Source organism: Panulirus ornatus, chromosome 20 (assembly GCF_036320965.1).
Source record: "Panulirus ornatus isolate Po-2019 chromosome 20, ASM3632096v1, whole genome shotgun sequence".
In the NCBI taxonomy this organism is placed as follows: Eukaryota; Metazoa; Arthropoda; class Malacostraca; order Decapoda; family Palinuridae; genus Panulirus; species Panulirus ornatus.
Window position 1 is genome coordinate 15,328,578 of NC_092243.1, and position 18,075 is coordinate 15,346,652.

General features: G+C 41.3%; 1 protein-coding gene across 3 annotated transcripts in view; it reads left to right on the top strand.

The window, feature by feature from the left end:
* The window catches only part of LOC139755943 (androgen-induced gene 1 protein-like), a 151,590-nt gene that overhangs the window by 90,598 nt on the left and 42,917 nt on the right, over positions 1-18,075 (top strand). For all 3 annotated transcript variants that reach the window (XM_071674723.1, XM_071674724.1, XM_071674725.1), the window contains one exon: positions 4,848-5,065. In XM_071674723.1, coding sequence (XP_071530824.1) covers positions 4,848-5,065 — 218 coding nt within the window. The remainder of the gene's footprint in view (positions 1-4,847; positions 5,066-18,075) is intronic.

Consider the following 18,075-nt stretch of genomic DNA (forward strand, 5'->3'; position numbering starts at 1 on the left):
AAAAAGGGGGTGACTGTATTGTTGACTGGTTGGTAAGGTTATTTAATGTATGTATGACTCATGGTGAGGTGCCTGAGGATTGGCGGAATGCTTGCATAGTGCCATTGTACAAAGGCAAAGGGGATAAGAGTGAGTGCTCAAATTACAGAGATATAAGTTTGTTGAGTATTCCTGGTATATTATATGGGAGGGTATTGATTGAGAGGGTGAAGGCATGTACAGAGCATCAGATTGGGAATGAGCAGTGTGGTTTCAGAAGTGGTAGAGGATGTGTGGATCAGGTGTTTGCTTTGAAGAATGTATGTGAGAAATACTTAGAAAAACAAATGGATTTAGCATTTAGTGTAGCATTTATGGATCTGGAGAAGGCATATGATAGAGTTGATAGAGATGCTCTGTGGAAGGTTTTAAGAATATATGGTGTGGGAGGCAAGTTGTTAGTAGCAGTGAAAAGCTTTTATCGAGGATGTAAGGCATGTGTACATGTAGGAAGAGAGGAAAGTGATTGGTTCTCAGTGAATGTAGGTTTGCGGCAGGGGTGTGTGATATCTCCATGGTAGTTTAATTTGTTTATGGATGGGGTTGTTAGGGAGGTGAATGCAAGAGTTTTGGAAAGAGGGGCAAGTATGCAGTCTGTTGTGGATGAGAGAGCTTGGGAAGTGAGTCAGTTGTTGTTCGCTGATGATACAGCGCTGGTGGCTGATTCATGTAAGAAACTGCAGAAGCTGGTGACTGAGTTTGGTAAAGTGTGTGAAAGAAGAAAGTTAAGAGTAAATGTGAATAAGAGCAAGGTTATTAGGTACAGTAGGGTTGAGGGTCAAGTCAATTGGGAGGTAAGTTTGAATGGAGAAAAACTGGAGGAAGTAAAGTGTTTTAGATATCTGGGAGTGGATCTGGCAGCAGATGGAACCATGGAAGCAGAAGTGAATCATAGGGTGGGGGAGGGGGCGAAAGTTCTGGGAGCCTTGAAGAATGTTTGGAAGTCGAGAACATTATCTCGGAAAGCAAAAATGGGTATGTTTGAAGGAATAGTGGTTCCAACAATGTTGTATGGTTGCGAGGCGTGGGCTATGGATAGAGTTGTGCGCAGGAGGGTGGATGTGCTGGAAATGAGATGTTTGAGGACAATATGTGGTGTGAGGTGGTTTGATCGAGTAAGTAATGTAAAGGTAAGAGAGATGTGTGGAAATAAAAAGAGTGTGGTTGAGAGAGCAGAAGAGGGTGTTTTGAAATGGTTTGGTCACAAGGAGAGAATGAGTGAGGAAAGATTGACCAAGAGGATATATGTGTCGGAGGTGGAGGGAATGAGGAGAAGTGGGAGACCAAATTGGAGGTGGAAAGATGAAGTGAAAAAGATTTTGAGTGATCGGGGCCTGAACATGCAGGAGGGTGAAAGGCGTGCAAGGAATAGAGTGAATTGGAACGATGTGGTATACCGGGGTCGACGTGCTGTCAATGGATTGAACCAGAGCATGTGAAGCGTCTGGGGTAAACCATGGAAAGCTGTGTGGGGCCTGGATGTGGAAAGGGAGCTATGGTTTCGGTGCATTATTACATGACAGCTAGAGACTGAGTGTGAACGAATGGGGCCTTTGGTGTCTTTTCCTAGCGCTACCTCACACACATGAGGGGGGAGGGGGATGTTATTCCATGTGTGGCGAGGTGGCGATGTGAACAAATAAAGGCAGACAGTATGAATTATGTACATGTGTATATATGTATATGTCTGTGTGTGTATATATATGTGTACATTGAGATGTATAGGTATGTATATTTGCGTGTGTGGACGTGTATGTATATACATGTGTATGTGGGCGGGTTGGGCCATTCTTTCGTCTGTTTCCTTGCGCTACCTCGCTAACGCGGGAGACAGTGACAAAGCAAAATAAGTATAATAATAATTTTCTATTATACTTTATCGCTGTCTCCCGTGTTAGTGAGTTAGCGCAAGGAAACATACGAAAGAATGGCTCAACCCACCCACATACACATATACATACACATCCACACACACACATATACATACCTATACATTTCAACATATACTTATATATACATACCCAGACAAATACATTTATACACATGTACATAATTCATGCTGTCTGCCTTTGATCATTCCCATTGCCACCCCGCCACACATGAAATAACAACCCCCTCCCCCCTCATGTGTGCGAGGTAGCGCTTGGAAAAGACAACAAAGGCCACGTTTGTTCACACTAAGTCTCTAGCTGTCATGTAATAATGCACCAAAACCACAGCTCCCTTTCCACATCCAGGCCCCACAGAACTTTCCATAGTTTACCCCAGACGCTTCACATGCCCTGGTTCAATCCATTGACAGCATGTCGACCCCGGTATACCACATTGCTCCAATTCACTCTATTCCTTGCACGCCTTTCACCCTCCTGCATGCTCAGGCCCTGATCACTCAAAATTTTTTTCACTCCATCTTTCCACCTCCAATTTGGTCTCCCACTTCTCCTTGTGCCCTCCATCTCTGACACATATATCCTCTTGGTCAATCTTTCCTCACTCATTCTCTCCATGTGACCAAACCATTTCTTCTGCTCTCTCAACCACACCCTTTTCATTACCACTATGTCATGTCATGTTTAATCTTATGAATTTGTGATCAATAATGTTTTCTGCTAAATAGCATTTCCATCTCTGTCTACCATTTTCTCCAGTATTTTTCTGAATATGTAGGTGTTTCTTAGTTCATAAGTCAAGTAAGAATGTACGGAAGAGAAATGTGTAGAAAAAGATATTTGAAAAGATTCTTTTTATTGTATCAGTGTCCAAGTTTAATTTGAAAGTTTTGCAATGGGCTAAAGCTTCAACACATTCATTTTTCCGGGCTTACTAGCTCATTCATGTACCTCCCATTTTCTCATATACATTTTTAAATATGTTAACAATTATTATTCCATGCATTGGGTAAGTCTAGTGAAAATTATGTTGAAAAAATATATGAAAAATTCAGTTAACCTACATCATTTATTGAATGTAAGTGGAAGATTTTGTGTGGATGTTAGCTTCCATATGCTTATCCATGGGCTCAGTAGCTCTTCTGTCTGCCTCCAAATTTCTCCATACATTTTTGTCAATATATAAATAATTATTGGTTCTGAGTCAGGTAAGAAATAACTGAAGAGAATTGGGTTGAAAAGATATATGAAAAATAGCAAATTGTCCAATCATTCACAGAGTATTTGTTGAACATTTTCCATTTGGGGCTAGATTACCCTCCCTGCGATGGCTTTTGTTCATGTTCTAGATGGCACTTCTGTCTCAACCAATTACTTTCTCCATTTTTTCTGAGTATGTAAATGACTCTTTACCTTCCTTGATTGTATATATATGAAAGAGCCTGGGAAGTGGGTCAGTTGTTGTTAACCAATAGTACCGCTCTAATGGCTGATTTGAGTGAGAAACTGTAAAAGTTGGTGACTGAGTTTGGAAAAGTGTGTGAAAGGGGAAAGTTGGGAGTAAATGTGAATAAAAGGGTTGAGAGATAAGTTAATTGGGATGTAAGTTTGAATGGAGAAAAATTGGAGGAAGTGAAGTGCTTTAGATACCTCGGGGTGGACATAGCAGTGAATGGAACCATGGAAGCAGCAGTGAGTCACGGGATGGGGGAGAGGGTGAAGGTTCTGGGAGTGATGAAGAATATGTGTTGAATGAAGGAGGGTGGATGTGTTGGAAATGAATTTTTTGAGGTGGTTTGATTGAGTAAGTAATGAAAGGGTAAGAGAGATGTGTGGAAATAAAAAGAGTGTAGTTGAGAGAGCAGAAGAGGGTGTGTTGAAATGCTTGTGACATATGGAGAGAATGAGTAAGGAAAGATTGACAAAGAGGATATATGTGTCAGAGGTGGAGGAAAGAAGGAGAAGCGGGAGACCAAGTTGGAGATGGAAGGATGGAGTGAAAAAGATTTTGAGCAAATGGGGCCTGAACATACAGGAGGGTGAGAGGCCTGCTAGGAATAGAGTGAATTGGAAGGATTTGGTATACCAGGGTCAACGTGCTATCAATGGATTGAACCAGGGCATGTGAAGCATCTGGGGTAAACCATGATAAGGTCTGTGGGGCCTGGATGTGGATAGGGAGCTGTGGTTTTGGTGCATTACACATGATAGCTAGAGTCTGAGTGTAAGATAATGTGGCCTTTTTTGTCAGTTTTCCTGGCAGTATCTCACTGGAGTGGGGGTAGCGATGTTGTTTTCTGTGGGGTGGGAGAGCAACACGAATGGATGAAGGCAAGCAAGTATGAATATGTACATGTGTATATATGTATATGTCTGTGTATGTGTATTGTATATGTATGTATATGTTGATATGTATATGTATGTATATGTGCATTTATGGGCGTTTATGTATATATCGGTGTATATGAGTGGATGGGTCATTCTTTGCCTGTTTCGTGGCACTACCTCTGATGCGGGAAACAGTGATTAAGTATGATAAGTAATAAATGAAATGTTTATTTATTCATTAATTCATATACCAAGCCTGAGCCAGGTACCCATTTTATCATCCAACCCCAGGGGATGGATGAAGTGCTGGTTTGACTAAGGACTGACTTCTGCCCCCAGGATTTGAACTTATGAGCTTGACCCTGGTTAGCCTGTGAATATATCATGGTCAAGAATGCTAACTGCTACTTCACATAAGATTGTCTTTGTGTGAGAGGTCCCTTACACTGTGGTCTGTATTGAATACATTCTGTTGATTTGCTCTAGGATTAAGAGTTTAAAGGGTAATTTCAGAAAAAAAATTATATAGCTGTATGTCATATATATAAGTGTACTAGTTTGTATCATGATTTATTTGATTTTGCCTTGCAGTTTGTCACCATCTCATTTTGGAGTTTGTACCACATTGACCGACAGCTCATCTTCCCAGAAGAATTTGATATTTGGTTTCCAAGCTGGCTGAATCACAATGTGCACACCACACCACTTTTGGGCGTACTGATTGAACTGTACCTTGTGCCTCACACTTTTCCCAAGAGAAATACTGGCCTTGGAATGGTGGCATTTTTATGCTTGTTTTACCTTTTGTGGTGAGTGGATCATATTGACTTTATTGGTGATTGAAATATGATAATGAATTTTGGTTTGGTCTTTACATCAGTGATTATTGCAAGTGAAATATGTGAATAAATGCATTGCTTTCTAGTTTGATCTTTTGAATCATTGATCATTTCAAGTGAAATATGTGTATCATGTAGAAGAATATCATGTAGGTACTTCCAACATTCATATTTTGAATCTGATGGCTATTATGGGTGGGGAAATGATTGTACATTATCAGTATAATATGAAGATGATATGATGCACCATGCTGATATCATGCCAATAGAAATGATAGTATATTATTTTGTTTGAATATATTTCATCAAATAGTAGACTTGTTGCTTGCAGTGATTCATGGATTCAAAGGTATTAGAAAAGTAAGAGGTGTTACTTTATCTATTTAATTCCGACATTCTCAAGATAGCATCATTTTGTTTATTTACCACACATATCTGAGCTTTATATTAGCATTCTGCTTTGCTCTGTACCATTTTTATGTCTTGAAGCATATTCCATTATTTAAACAATTTTCATTATTTTATTTCCTGCATACACATAGTGTATGCTGACACTGTGTCACCATTATGATATCATATGTCTATCTGTTTGTGTGTGTGTTGGTGGATTTATTCTCCATGAAATGATAGCTAAAGAACAATACAAAGGGATATAAAGAGGAATTCAAACAGCAACAGACCACTGGGTCCCTTCAGGTCTGTTTGTGATAATGGAAGAGGTATGAAAATCATAGATCACTGCAGTAAAGGTATCCTCCTTGGAAGTGACAGACAATTAGATATTAAGGTAGATACTTGCATAGATATGCATATTTGATATACCTCAAGATTGCTGAGTGATGGAAAGTTAGAATTTGTAATTTATATGTACAAGACAAAGACAGGCTATACTTTTCCTTACCTTCCTGTCCAAGGACCCATTCTTTGGAGATCTAGTAGCACTCGGTCATGTCCATTGGGTGGGACCATAGGTTAAGAAGTGTGATGATATGTTTTTGTCTGTGTGGGGTTAGTACAGACCAGTTTAGTAGTTTGTGATTATTGTCCTCATTAAGGAAGGTGCATGATGGGTATAAGGGGTCTTGTGATGTCTTAAGTCAGTGTTAATAAAGTTGGGGAGACGGTGGTGTCCATGATACAGACACGATAGTGTGACTTGACTGAGTGTTCTGTGGGCATTTAGCTTGTTTATGATATTTGTGATGATGTCTGTGTTGTGGGGTTCATTGTGTTTGTGTGTGTCACATCTAGTGTTTTGTTAGTGGGAGTGGTTGATCATTCTGAAATATGTAAATGGTGCAGATTGGATTTATGTATGTTGAGGAAATTGCATAATGAATTATTGTATAGAAATTGTTGCTTGTGCAGTGTCAGGGTGCATTGGTGGAATCATAAGGGTATTTGCACTTGAGAAGACTTTCACTTTGATTTTTGAGAGGGGGTGGGGGTGTAATACCTGGTGTAACCTTTGTAGGTCTTCTACCTGCACAGCTCAGGCTAAGCCTGCTGTGTTGTCTCATTGTTCAACCAAGCTGCTTGAAGCTATATTCTGCAGGCTCATATAACCACCACAGCCTGACTGTTTTGATGCACTTTTTCTATACTTATTTAGGGCCTTCTGAAATTTCTCTGCCATGCATCCCTTAGTATTTCTGATGGATGATGGTCTTGGGCACTGGATGTTCAGTGTATTTTCTCTCCTTGCATTTTTTATCTTTTTGATGTTAGGATTAATATTCTATGGTCTTCCATGCCTATCATGCTAATAGATGATTATTTTTGAAAGTAGGCTTGGGACCATGCCTTTTAGAATTTTCATAGCAATATTTTTCAGATTTGTCCACTGTTTCCCGTGTAAGTGAGGTAGTACCAAGAACAGATAAAGAAAGGCCTCATTTGCTCATATCTATTTGGTAGCTGTCAAGTGTAATGCACCAAAACCACAACTCCCTATATACAACTAGGCCCCCCACATGCTCTTCTATAGTTTCCCAAGGCTGCTTTATATTCCCTGGTTCAGTTCATTGACAGCATGTTGCCACCTGTATACCACATTGCTCCAATTCTGTCTATTCCATGCCCACCTTTTACCCTTCTGCATGTTCAGGCCTCAAGCACACAAAATCGTTTTTACTTCATCCTTCCATTTTCAATTTCTCCCCACACCATCCATAAACAAAAGTAAACAGCCGTGATGACATAACATCCTTTTAATGACCACCCTTCAACTGGAACCACTCAGTTTCCTCTCTACCTACTTGCACATGCATTATGCTCTTGACAGAAACTTCTCACTGCTTGTAGTAGCTTTCCTCCCAACATGCTGTATATTTGTAAGACCTTCAACATGGCATCTCTGTCATCCCTATCATATGCTTTCTCTAGATCCATTAATGCCACATACAAGTCCATATATTCTCTAAGTAATGAAAGGATAAGAAAGTGTGGTTGAGAGAGCAGAAGATGGTGTATTGAATTGCTTTGGACATATGGAAAGAATGAGTGAGGAAAGGTTGACAAAGAGGATATATGTGTCAGAGTTAGAGGGAGCAAGGAGAAGCAGGAGACCAAATTGGAGGTGGAAGGATGAAGTGAAAAAGATTTTGAGTGATTGGGGCCTGAATATACAGGAGGGTGAGAGGTGTGCAAGGAATAGAGTGAATTGAAACAATGTGGTGTACTGGGGTTGATGTGCTGTCAAGGGACTGAACTAGGGCATGTGAAATGTCTGGAGTAAACCATGGAAGTGTCTGTGGGGCCTGGATGTGGATAAGGAGTTGTGGTTTTGGTGCATTACACATGACAGCTGGAGACTGAGTGTGAATGAATGTGGCTTTTTTTGGAATTACCTCGCTGAAGCAGGGGGTAGCGATGCTGTTTCCTGTGGGGCAGAGTAGTGCCAGGAATGGATGAAGGCAAGCACGTATGAATATGTACATGTATATATATATGTCTCTGTTTGTGTATATGTATGTATATATTGATCCAGAAGTGGTAGAGGATGTGTGGATCAGGTGTTTGCTTTGAAGAATGTATGTGAGAAATACTTAGAAAAGCAAATGGATTTGTATGTAGCATTTATGGATCTGGTGAAGGCATATGATAGAGTTGATAGAGATGCTCTGTGGAAGGTATTAAGAATATATGGTGTGGGAGGCAAGTTGTTAGAAGCAGTGAAAAGTTTTTATCGAGGATGTAAGGCATGTGTATGTGTAGGAAGAGAGGAAAGTGATTGGTTCTCAGTGAATGTAGGTTTGCAGCAGGGGTGGGTGATGTCTCCATGGTTGTTTAATTTGTTTATGGATGGGGTTGTTAGGGAGGTAAATGCAAGAGTTTTGGAAAGAGGGGCAGGTATGAAGTCTGTTGTGGATGAGAGAGCTTGGGAAGTGAGTCAGTTGTTGTTCACTGGTGATACAGCGCTTATGGCTGATTCATGTGAGAAACTGCAGAAGCTGGTGACTGAGTTTGGTAAAGTGTGTGAAAGAAGAAAGTTAAGAGTAAATGTGAATAAGAGCAAGGTTATTAGGTACAGTAGGGTTGAGGGTCAAGTCAATTGGGAGGTAAGTTTGAATGGAGCAAAACTGGAGGAAGTAAAGTGTTTTAGATATCTGGGAGTGGATCTGGCAGCGGATGGAACCATGGAAGCGGAAGTGGATCATAGGGTGGGGGAGGGGGCGAAAATCCTAGGAGCCTTGAAGAATGTGTGGAAGTCGAGAACATTATCTTGGAAAGCAAAAATGGGTATGTTTGAAGGAATAGTGGTTCCAACAATGTTGTATGGTTGCGAGGCGTGGGCTATGGATAGAGTTGTGTGCAGAAGGATGGATGTGCTGGAAATGAGATGTTTGAGGACAATGTGTGGTGTGAGGTGGTTTGATCGAGTAAGTAACGTAAGGGTAAGAGAGATGTGTGGAAATAAAAAGAGCGTGGTTGAGAGAGCAGAAGAGGGTGTTTTGAAATGGTTTGGGCACATGGAGAGAATGAGTGAGGAAAGACTGACCAAGAGGATATATGTGTTGGAGGTGGAGGGAACGAGGAGAAGTGGGAGACCAAATTGGAGGTGGAAAGATGGAGTGAAAAAGATTTTGTGTGATCGGGGCCTGAACATGCAGGAGGGTGAAAGGAGGGCAAGGAATAGAGTGAATTGGATCGATGTGGTATACCGGGGTTGACGTGCTGTCAGTGGATTGAATCAGGGCATGTGAAGTGTCTGGGGTAAACCATGGAAAGCTGTGTAGGTATGTATATTTGCGTGTGTGGACGTATGTATATACATGTGTATGGGGGTTGGTTGGGCCATTTCTTTCGTCTGTTTCCTTGCGCTACCTCGCAAACGCGGGAGACAGCGACAAAAAAAAAAGAAAAAAAAAATATTGATCCAGGTGAGAAGCTGCAGAGGTTGATGACTGAGTTTGGTTAAGTATGTGAAAGAAGAAAGTTGAGAGTAAATGTGAATAAGAGCAAGGTTATTAGGTTCAGTAGGGTTGAGGGGCAAGTTAATTGGGAGGTAAGTTTGAATAGAGAAAAACTGGAGGAAGTGAAGTGTTTTAGATATCTGGGAGTGGACTTAGCAACGGATGGAACCATGGAAGTGGAAGTGAGTCACAGGGTGGGGGAGGGGGTGAAGGTTCTAGGGGCGTTTAAGAATGTGTGGAAGGTGAGAACATTATCTTGGAAAGCAAAAATGGATATGTTTGAAGGAATAGTGGTTCCAACAATGTTATATGGTTGTGAGACATGGGCTATAGATAAGGTGAGGAAGAGAGTAGATGTGTTGGAAATGAAATGTTTGAGGACAGTATGTGGTGTGATGTGGTTTGATCAAGTAATTAATGAAAGGGTAAGAGAGATGTGGGGTAATATGAAGAGTGTGGCTGAGAGAGCAGAAGAGGGTATGTTGAAATGGTTTGGACACATGGAGAGAATGAGTGAGGAAAGATTGACAAGGAGGATATATGTGTCAGAGGTGGAGGGAACAAGGAGAAGCAGGAGACCAAATTGGAGGTAGAAAGATGGAGTGAAAAAGATTTTGAATGATCAGGGCCTGAACATACAGGAGGGTGAAAGGTGTGTAAGGAATAGAGTGAATTGGAATGATGTGGTATACCAGGGTCGACGTGCTGTCAGTGAACTGAACCAGGGATATGTGAAGTGTCTGGGGTAAACCATGGAAAGGTCTGTGGAGCCTGGATGTGGAAAGGGAGCTGCGGTTTTGGTGCATTGCACATGACAGCTAAAGACTGAGTGTAAACAATTATGGCCTTATATTGTCTTTTCCTGGTGCTTCCTCTCTGGAGGATGGGGGTGAGGGATGCTATTTCATGTGTGGCAGGATTGCGACAGAAATGGATGAAGGCAGCAAGTATGAATAAGTGCATGTGTAAATATTTATATGTCTGTCTGTGTATAGGTATGTATATGTTGAACTGTATATGTATGTATATGTGTGTGTATGGGCGTTTATGTATATACATATGTATTTGGGTGAGCCTATGTCTGTGTATGTATATGTATGTATATGTTGAAATGTATAGATATGTAAATGTGCGTGTGTGGGCGTTTATGTATATACATGTGTATGTGGGTGGATTGGGCCATTCTTTCGACTGTTTCCTTGCGCTACCTCGCTAACACAGGAGACAGCAACAAAGTATAATGAATAATATGAATATATATATATATAACCTCATGCAGGTGAGTTACTGCCCAAGTATTCTTTCGTGTCTCAGAAGGCAACTAAGGGGTGGGTGTGGGGGTCTGGAAATCCTCCCCTCCTGTATTTCTTTCCAAGAGAAGGTACAGAGCAAGGAGCCAGACACGGAATTTTTCTTTTAAGGCTCATTCATTTGTTCTTGATGCTACCTCACTGATTTGAGAAATGGTGAACATAGATGAAAGAAAGAAAATAAGACTTTTTCTTTATGAAAACTCGCCATTTCCTTTGTGAGTCAGTTAGCATTAAGAACAGATGACAAAGCGTTTGAGAGAAAATTCCTCACGGCTCGTAGCTCTTTTTTTTCTTTTTTTTTTTTTTTAAGTATGTGTCAGAACTGGAGGGAACAGGAACCAAGGGACCAGATTGGAGATGGAAATGTGGAGTGAAAGAGATTTAAAGTGATTGGAGCCTGAACATGCAGGAGGGTGAAAGATTTGCATGGAATGAACTCGAATAAAGTATGCTGGGGTCAGAGTGCTGTCATTGGAGTGTACGAGGACATGTGGAGCATCCAGTGTGAACCATGGAAGGGTCTCTGGGGACTGGTTGTGGATAGGGAGCTGTGGACGTGATGCATTACATGTAATAGCTGGAGAGCGAATGTGGCCTTTCTTCATCTGTTTCTGGAACTACCTTGCTAACACGGGAAAGAGCAATCTAGTATGTGGGGTAAGAGAGGAGAATGTAAATGTCTGTTTTCTTTTCCTTCATGCATTTGTGCTGTTTCCTGTGGGGCAGGGTGGCTTCAGGAATGGATGAAGGTGAGCAAGAATGAATATGTACGTGTGTGTGTATATATATATATATACATGTATATATGTTATATATATCCCTGGGGATAGGGGAGAAAGAATACTTCCCACGTATTCCCTGCGTGTCGTAGAAGGCGACTAAAAGGGGAGGGAGCGGGGGGCTGGAAATCCTCCCCTCTCAATTTTTTTTGATTTTCCAAAAGAAGGAACAGAGAAGGGGGCCAGGTGAGGATATTCCCTCAGTGGCCCAGTTCTCTGTTCTTAACGCTACCTCGCTAACGCGGGAAATGGCAAATAGTCTGAGAAAAAAAAAAAAAAAAAAAATATATATATATATATATATATATTAGAAAAACAGATGGATTTGTATGTAGCATTAATGGATCTGGAGAAGGCATATGATAGAGTTGATGGAGATGCTCTGTGGAAGGTATTAAGAGTATATGGTGTGGGAGGTAAGTTGCTAGAAGCAATGAAAAGTTTTTATCAAGGATGTAAAACATGTTTATGAATAGGAAGAGAGGAAAGTGATTGGTTCCCAGTGAATTTCGGTTTGTGGCAGGGGTGCGTGATGTCTCCATGGTTGTTTGATTTGTTTATAGATGGGGTTGTTTGGGAGGAGAAAGCAAGAGTTTTGGAGAGAGGGGCATGTATGCAGTCTGTTGTATATGAGAGGGCTTGGGAAGTGAGTCAGTTGTTTGCTGATGATACAGCGCTGGTGGCTGATTCGGGTGAGAAACTGCAGAAGTTGGTGACTGAGTTTGGTAAAGTGTGTGAGAGAAGAAAGCTGAGAGTAAATGCAAATAAGAGCAAGGTCATTAGGTACAGTAGGGTTGAGGGACAAGTTAATTGGGAGGTAAGTTTGAATGGAGAAAAACTGGAGGAAGTGAGGTGTTTTAGATATCTGGGAGTGGATTTAGCAGCAGATGGAACCATGGAAGTGGAAGTGAGTTACAGGGTGGATGATGGGGCGAAGGTTCTGGGAGCCTTGAAGAATGTGTGGAAGGTGAGAATGTTATCTCAGGGATATATCTTTCCTCACTCATTCTCTCCATGTGATCAAACCATTTTAATACACCCTCTTCTGCTCACTCAACCACACTTTTTATTACCACACATCTCTCTTACCCTTTGTTACTTACTCGATCAAACCACCTCACACCACATATTATCCTTAAACATCTCATTTCCAACACATCCACCCTCCCCCGCACAACCCTATCTATCGCCCATGCCTCACAACCATATAACATTTGTCTGTTTCCTGATGCTGCCTTACTTCATGGGAAACTGTGATTAAGTATAATAAATGATGAAATTTTTTTAAAGCAAACACCTGCTCTGCACATCCTTTACCACTCCTGAACCACATTGTTCCTCTCCAATCTGATGGTTTGCACATGTTTTCACCCTCTCAATCAAAACTTAACTGATGCGCTTAACAACTGTGTAGATGGAACATTTACCTTTGTCCCCATGTCTATACACAGTGGCTTCATACTTGCATTATACCATTCCTCAGGCACCTAGCTATGATCTGTACTTAAATTGAAAATCTTAACTAACCAGTCAACAACACACTCATCCCCTTTCATAAGAAATTCAGCTGCATTACCACCCACTCCAGCCACATTGCTACATTTGCTTTCACCCAGGCCTTTACCTGCTCTTATTTCTTCAACAAACTAATTTCCATGACTCTCTCACTTCCTATAACTTCCAGACCTACTCTCTTCAATAGACTACTTTCCATGACTCTCACACTTCCTATAACTCCCAGATCTACACAACCTTCATCTGCCACTGTATCATCAAAAGTATTCAACAATCCTTCATTACTCTATGTTGCCACTTCCTCATTTGCCCCCTACATTAATCTTCCCATTTGTTCTCTTGTTTTACTCTGTTAACCACCTTTCAAAACATTTTATTCTTTCTATAGTGTACTGGTACTTCCTAACCCCATTTCTTATTTGCAGTGTTTTTTTAGCCTCTGCACCTTCGTCTTGACCTCTTGCTGATTTCTCTTTTATATCTCCCAATCAATTGCACTCCTTCCCATTAAGCACCACCTATATACCTCTCTTTTCTACTTCGCCAACAACATTATTTTGTCATCCTACTATTCAGTACATTACTAACCCACTCATTTCCCTCCTCCTGCATGCCATGCACTTCTCTTGCACGTGCCAACATAGCTTCCTTAAATATCTCCCATTCCCCACCTTTTCATCTTGCTTTGTTTACTCTCACGTTTTGCCTATCTGCCCATAATCTCTCTTGGTATTTCTTCACACACTTCTCTTTTTCCAAGTGCACTAGTTTTCACCATCCTCTTCTCATTCATATAATTTCCTCTTTTCTGATTGGTTTGAACATATGTAGAGATTGAGTGAGGAGAGGTTGACTAAGAGAAATATATGTGTTAGAATTGGAGGGGACAAAGAGAAGAAGGACACCATACTGGAGATGGAAGGATGGGTGAAACAGATTTAGGGTCCTCAGGGACTGAACATACAGGAGGGTGAAAAGTGTGCACAACATAGAATAAATCAGAGTGATGTTAGTGGACTGAATCAGGGCATAAGAAGGAACTGAGAAAACCATAGAGAATCAGAGTGATGTGGTGTACAGAGATCAACCAGGGCATAAGAAGGAACTGGAGAAAACCATGGAAAGGTCTATGGGACCTGGTTGTTGATTGTAGTCAGTGGTTTCATTGCATTATACATGACAGCTGAAGAATGGATGTGTGAATGAGGCCCTTTCTTTGTCTGTTCCTAGCACTACCTTGCTAACTCTACAAAAGGTGAACAAGTGTGAAACAAAGAAAAATAACTTCAAAGACAACATGCCTTTTCCATAAGAGTACAAAGAAATGATGTACAAAATTGTACGGTATTGATATAACAGTGGAATGTCACCCCTGATGCTGCACCTTACTCCCTGAAATCAGCCAGCTAGCTGTTTTTCACAAAATCTACCTCGATGCTCACCCTAACAACATTGCCTGATTAGGACACTCCTTCTGCCTCTTCTTAGAAAATGGGTCTGTCAGCAGGGCCATAAGCAGCCTATGGCCACATGATTTGCCCAGTGTGTGATAAAGATTTTGATTGTGCTATGGAAAACCACTGATATTCAAAACTTGATACTGTGGTTAGTAAAATGGTATACAGTATTTATATCTGTATCCCTGGGGATGGGGAGAAAGAATACTTCTCACGCATTCCTCACATGTCGTAGAAGGCGACTAAAGGGGACGGGAGTGGGGGGCTAGAAACCCTCCCCTCCATGTATTTTAACTTTCTAAATGGGGAAACAGAAGAAGGAGTCATGCGGGGAGTGCTCATCCTCCTCGAAGGCTCACATTGGGGTGTCTAAATGTGTGTGGATGTAACCAAGATGAGAAAAAAGGAGAGATAGGTAGTATGTTTGAGGAAAGGAACCTGGATGTTTTGGCTCTGAGTGAAACAACGCTCAAGGGTAAAGGGGAAGAGTGGTTTAGGAATGTCTTGGGAGTAAAGTCAGGGATTAGTGAGAGAACAAGACCAAGGGAAGGAGTAGCACTACTCCTGAAACAGGAGTGGTGGGAGTAAGTGATAGAGGTTAAGAAAGTAAACTCTAGATTGATATGGGTGAAACTGAAAGTGGATGGAGAGTTGGGTGATTATTGGTGCATATGCACCTGGGCATGAGAAGAAAGATCATGAGAGGCAAGTGTTTTGGGAGCAGCTGAGTGAGTGTGTTGGTAGTTTTGATGCAGGAGACCTTGTTATAGTGATGGATGATTTCAATGCAAAGATGAGTAATGTAGCAGTTGAGGGAATAATTGGTGTAGATGGGGTGTCCAGTGTTGTAAAAGGAAATGGTGAAGAGCTTGTAGATTTATGTGCTGAAAAAGGACTGACGATTGGGAATACCTTGTTTAAAAAGAGAGATATACATAAGTATACCTATGTAAGTAGGAGAGATGGCTAGAGAGCGTTATTGGATTATGTGTTAATTGATAGGCATGTGAAAGAGAGACTTTTGGATGTTGATATGCTGAGAGCTGCAACTGGAGGGATGTCTGATCATTATCTTGTGGAGGCGAAGGTGAAATTTATAAAGGTTTTCAGAAGGGAAGAGAGAATGTTGGGGTGAAGAGAGTGGTGAGAGTAAGTGAGCTTGGGAAGGAGACTTGTGTGAGGAAGTACCAGGAGAGACTGAGTACAGAATGGGAAAAGGTGAGAACAAAGGACGTAAGGGGAGTGGGGGAGGAATGAGATGTATTTAGGGAAGCAGTGATGACTTGTGCAAAAGATGCTTGTGGCATGAGAAGCGTGGGAGGTGGGCAGATTAGAAAGGGTAGTGAGTGGTAGGATGAAGTAAGATTATTAGTGAAAGAGAAGAGAGAGGCATTTGGACGATTTTTGCAGAGAAATAATGCAAATGAGTGGCACATGTATTAAAGAAAGAGGCAGGAGGTCAAGAGAAAGGTGCAAGAGGCAAAAAAGAGGGCAAATGAGAGTTAGGGTGGGATAGTATCATTGAATTTTAGGGAGAATAAAAAGATGTTTTGGAAGGAGGTAAATAAAGTGCGTAAGACAAGGGAACAAATGGGAACATCAGTGAAGGGGGCTAATGGGGAGGTGATAACAAGTGGTGGTGATGTGAGAAAGAGATGGAGTGAGTAATTTAAAGGTTTGTTGAATGTGTTTGATAATAGAGTGGGAGATATAGGGTGTTTTGGTCGAGGTGGTGTGCAAAGTGAGAAGGTTAGGGAGAATGATTTGGTAAACAGAGAAGAGGTAGTGAGGGCTTTGTGGAAGATGGAAGCCGGCAAGGCAGTGGGTTTGGATGGTATTACAGTGGAATTTATTAAAAAAGGGGGTGACTGTACTGTTGACTGGTTGGTAAGGTTATTTAATGTATGTATGACTCATAGTGAGGTGCCTGAGGATTGGCAGAATGCTTGCATAATGCCATTGTACAAAGGCAAAGGGGATAAGAGTGAGTGCTCAAATTACAGAGGTAAAAGTTTGTTGAGTATTCCTGGTAAATTATATGGGAGGGTATTGATTGAGAAGGTGAAGGCATGTACAGAGCATCAGATTGGGGAAGAGCAGTGTGGTTTCAGAAGTGGTAGAGGATGTGTGGATCAGGTGTTTGCTTTGAAAAATGTATGTGAGAAATGCTTAGAAAAGCAAATGGATTTGTATGTAGCATCTATGGATCTGGAGAAGGCATATGATAGAGTTGATAGAGATGCTTTGTGGAAGGTATTAAGAATATATGGTGTGGGAGGTAAGTTGTTAGAAGCAGTGAAAAGTTTTTATTGAGGATGTAAGGCATGTGTTCGTGTAGGAAGAGAGGAAAGTGATTGGTTCTCAGTGAATGCTGGTTTGTGGCAGGGGTGCGTGATGTCCCCATGGTTGTTTAATTTGTTCATGGATGGGGTTGTTAGGGAGGTGAATGCAAGAGTCTTGGAAAGAGGGGCAAGTATGCAGTCTGTTGTGAATGAGAGAGCTTGGGAAGTGAGTCAATTGTTGTTCGCTGATGATACAGAGCTGGTGGCTGATTTGGGTGAGAAACTGCAGAAGCTGGTGACTGAGTTTTGTGTAGTGTGTGAAAGAAGAAAGCTGAGAGTAAATGTGAATAAGAGCAAGGTTATTAGGTACAGTAGGGTTGAGGGATAAGTCAATTGGGAGGTAAGTTTAAATGGAGAAAAACTGTAGGAAGTGAAGTGTTTTAGATATCTGGGAGTGGATTTAGCAGTGGATGGAACCATGGAAGCGGAGGCGAATCATAGGGTGGGGGAGGGGGCGAAAGTTCTGGGAGTGTTGAAAAATGTGTGGAAGTTGAGAACGTTATCGTGGAAAGCAAAATTGGGAATGTTTGAAGGAATAGTGGTTCCAACAATGTTATATGGTTGACAAGGCATGGGCTATAGATAGAGTTGTGCGGAGGAGGGTTGATGTGCTGGAAATGAGATGTTTAAGGACAGTATGTGGTGTTAGGTTGTTTGATAGAATAATTAATGAAAGGGTAAGATAGATGTGTGGTAATAAAAAGAGTGTGGTTGAGAGAGCAGAAGAGGGTGTTTTGAAATGGTTTGGTCACATGGAGAGAATAAGTGAGGAAAGATTGACAGAGAGGATATATGTGTCAGAGATGGAGGGAACGAGGAGAAGTAGGAGACCAAATTGGAGGTGGAAAGATGGAGTGAAAAAGATTTTGAGTGATTGGGGCCTGAACATGCAGGAGGGTGAAAGGCATGCAATGAATAGAGTGAATTGGAATGACGTGGTATACCTGGGTCAATGTGCTGTCAATGGATTGAACCAGGGCTTGTGAAGCATCTGGGGTAAACCATGGAAAGTTTTGTGGAGCCTGGATGTGGAAAGGGAGCTGTGGTTTCAATGCATTATACATGACAGCTAGAGACTGAGTGTGAATGAATGTAGCCTTTGTTGTCTTTTCCTAGCGCTACATTGCACACTTGCAGGGAGGGGGTTTTCATTTCTTGT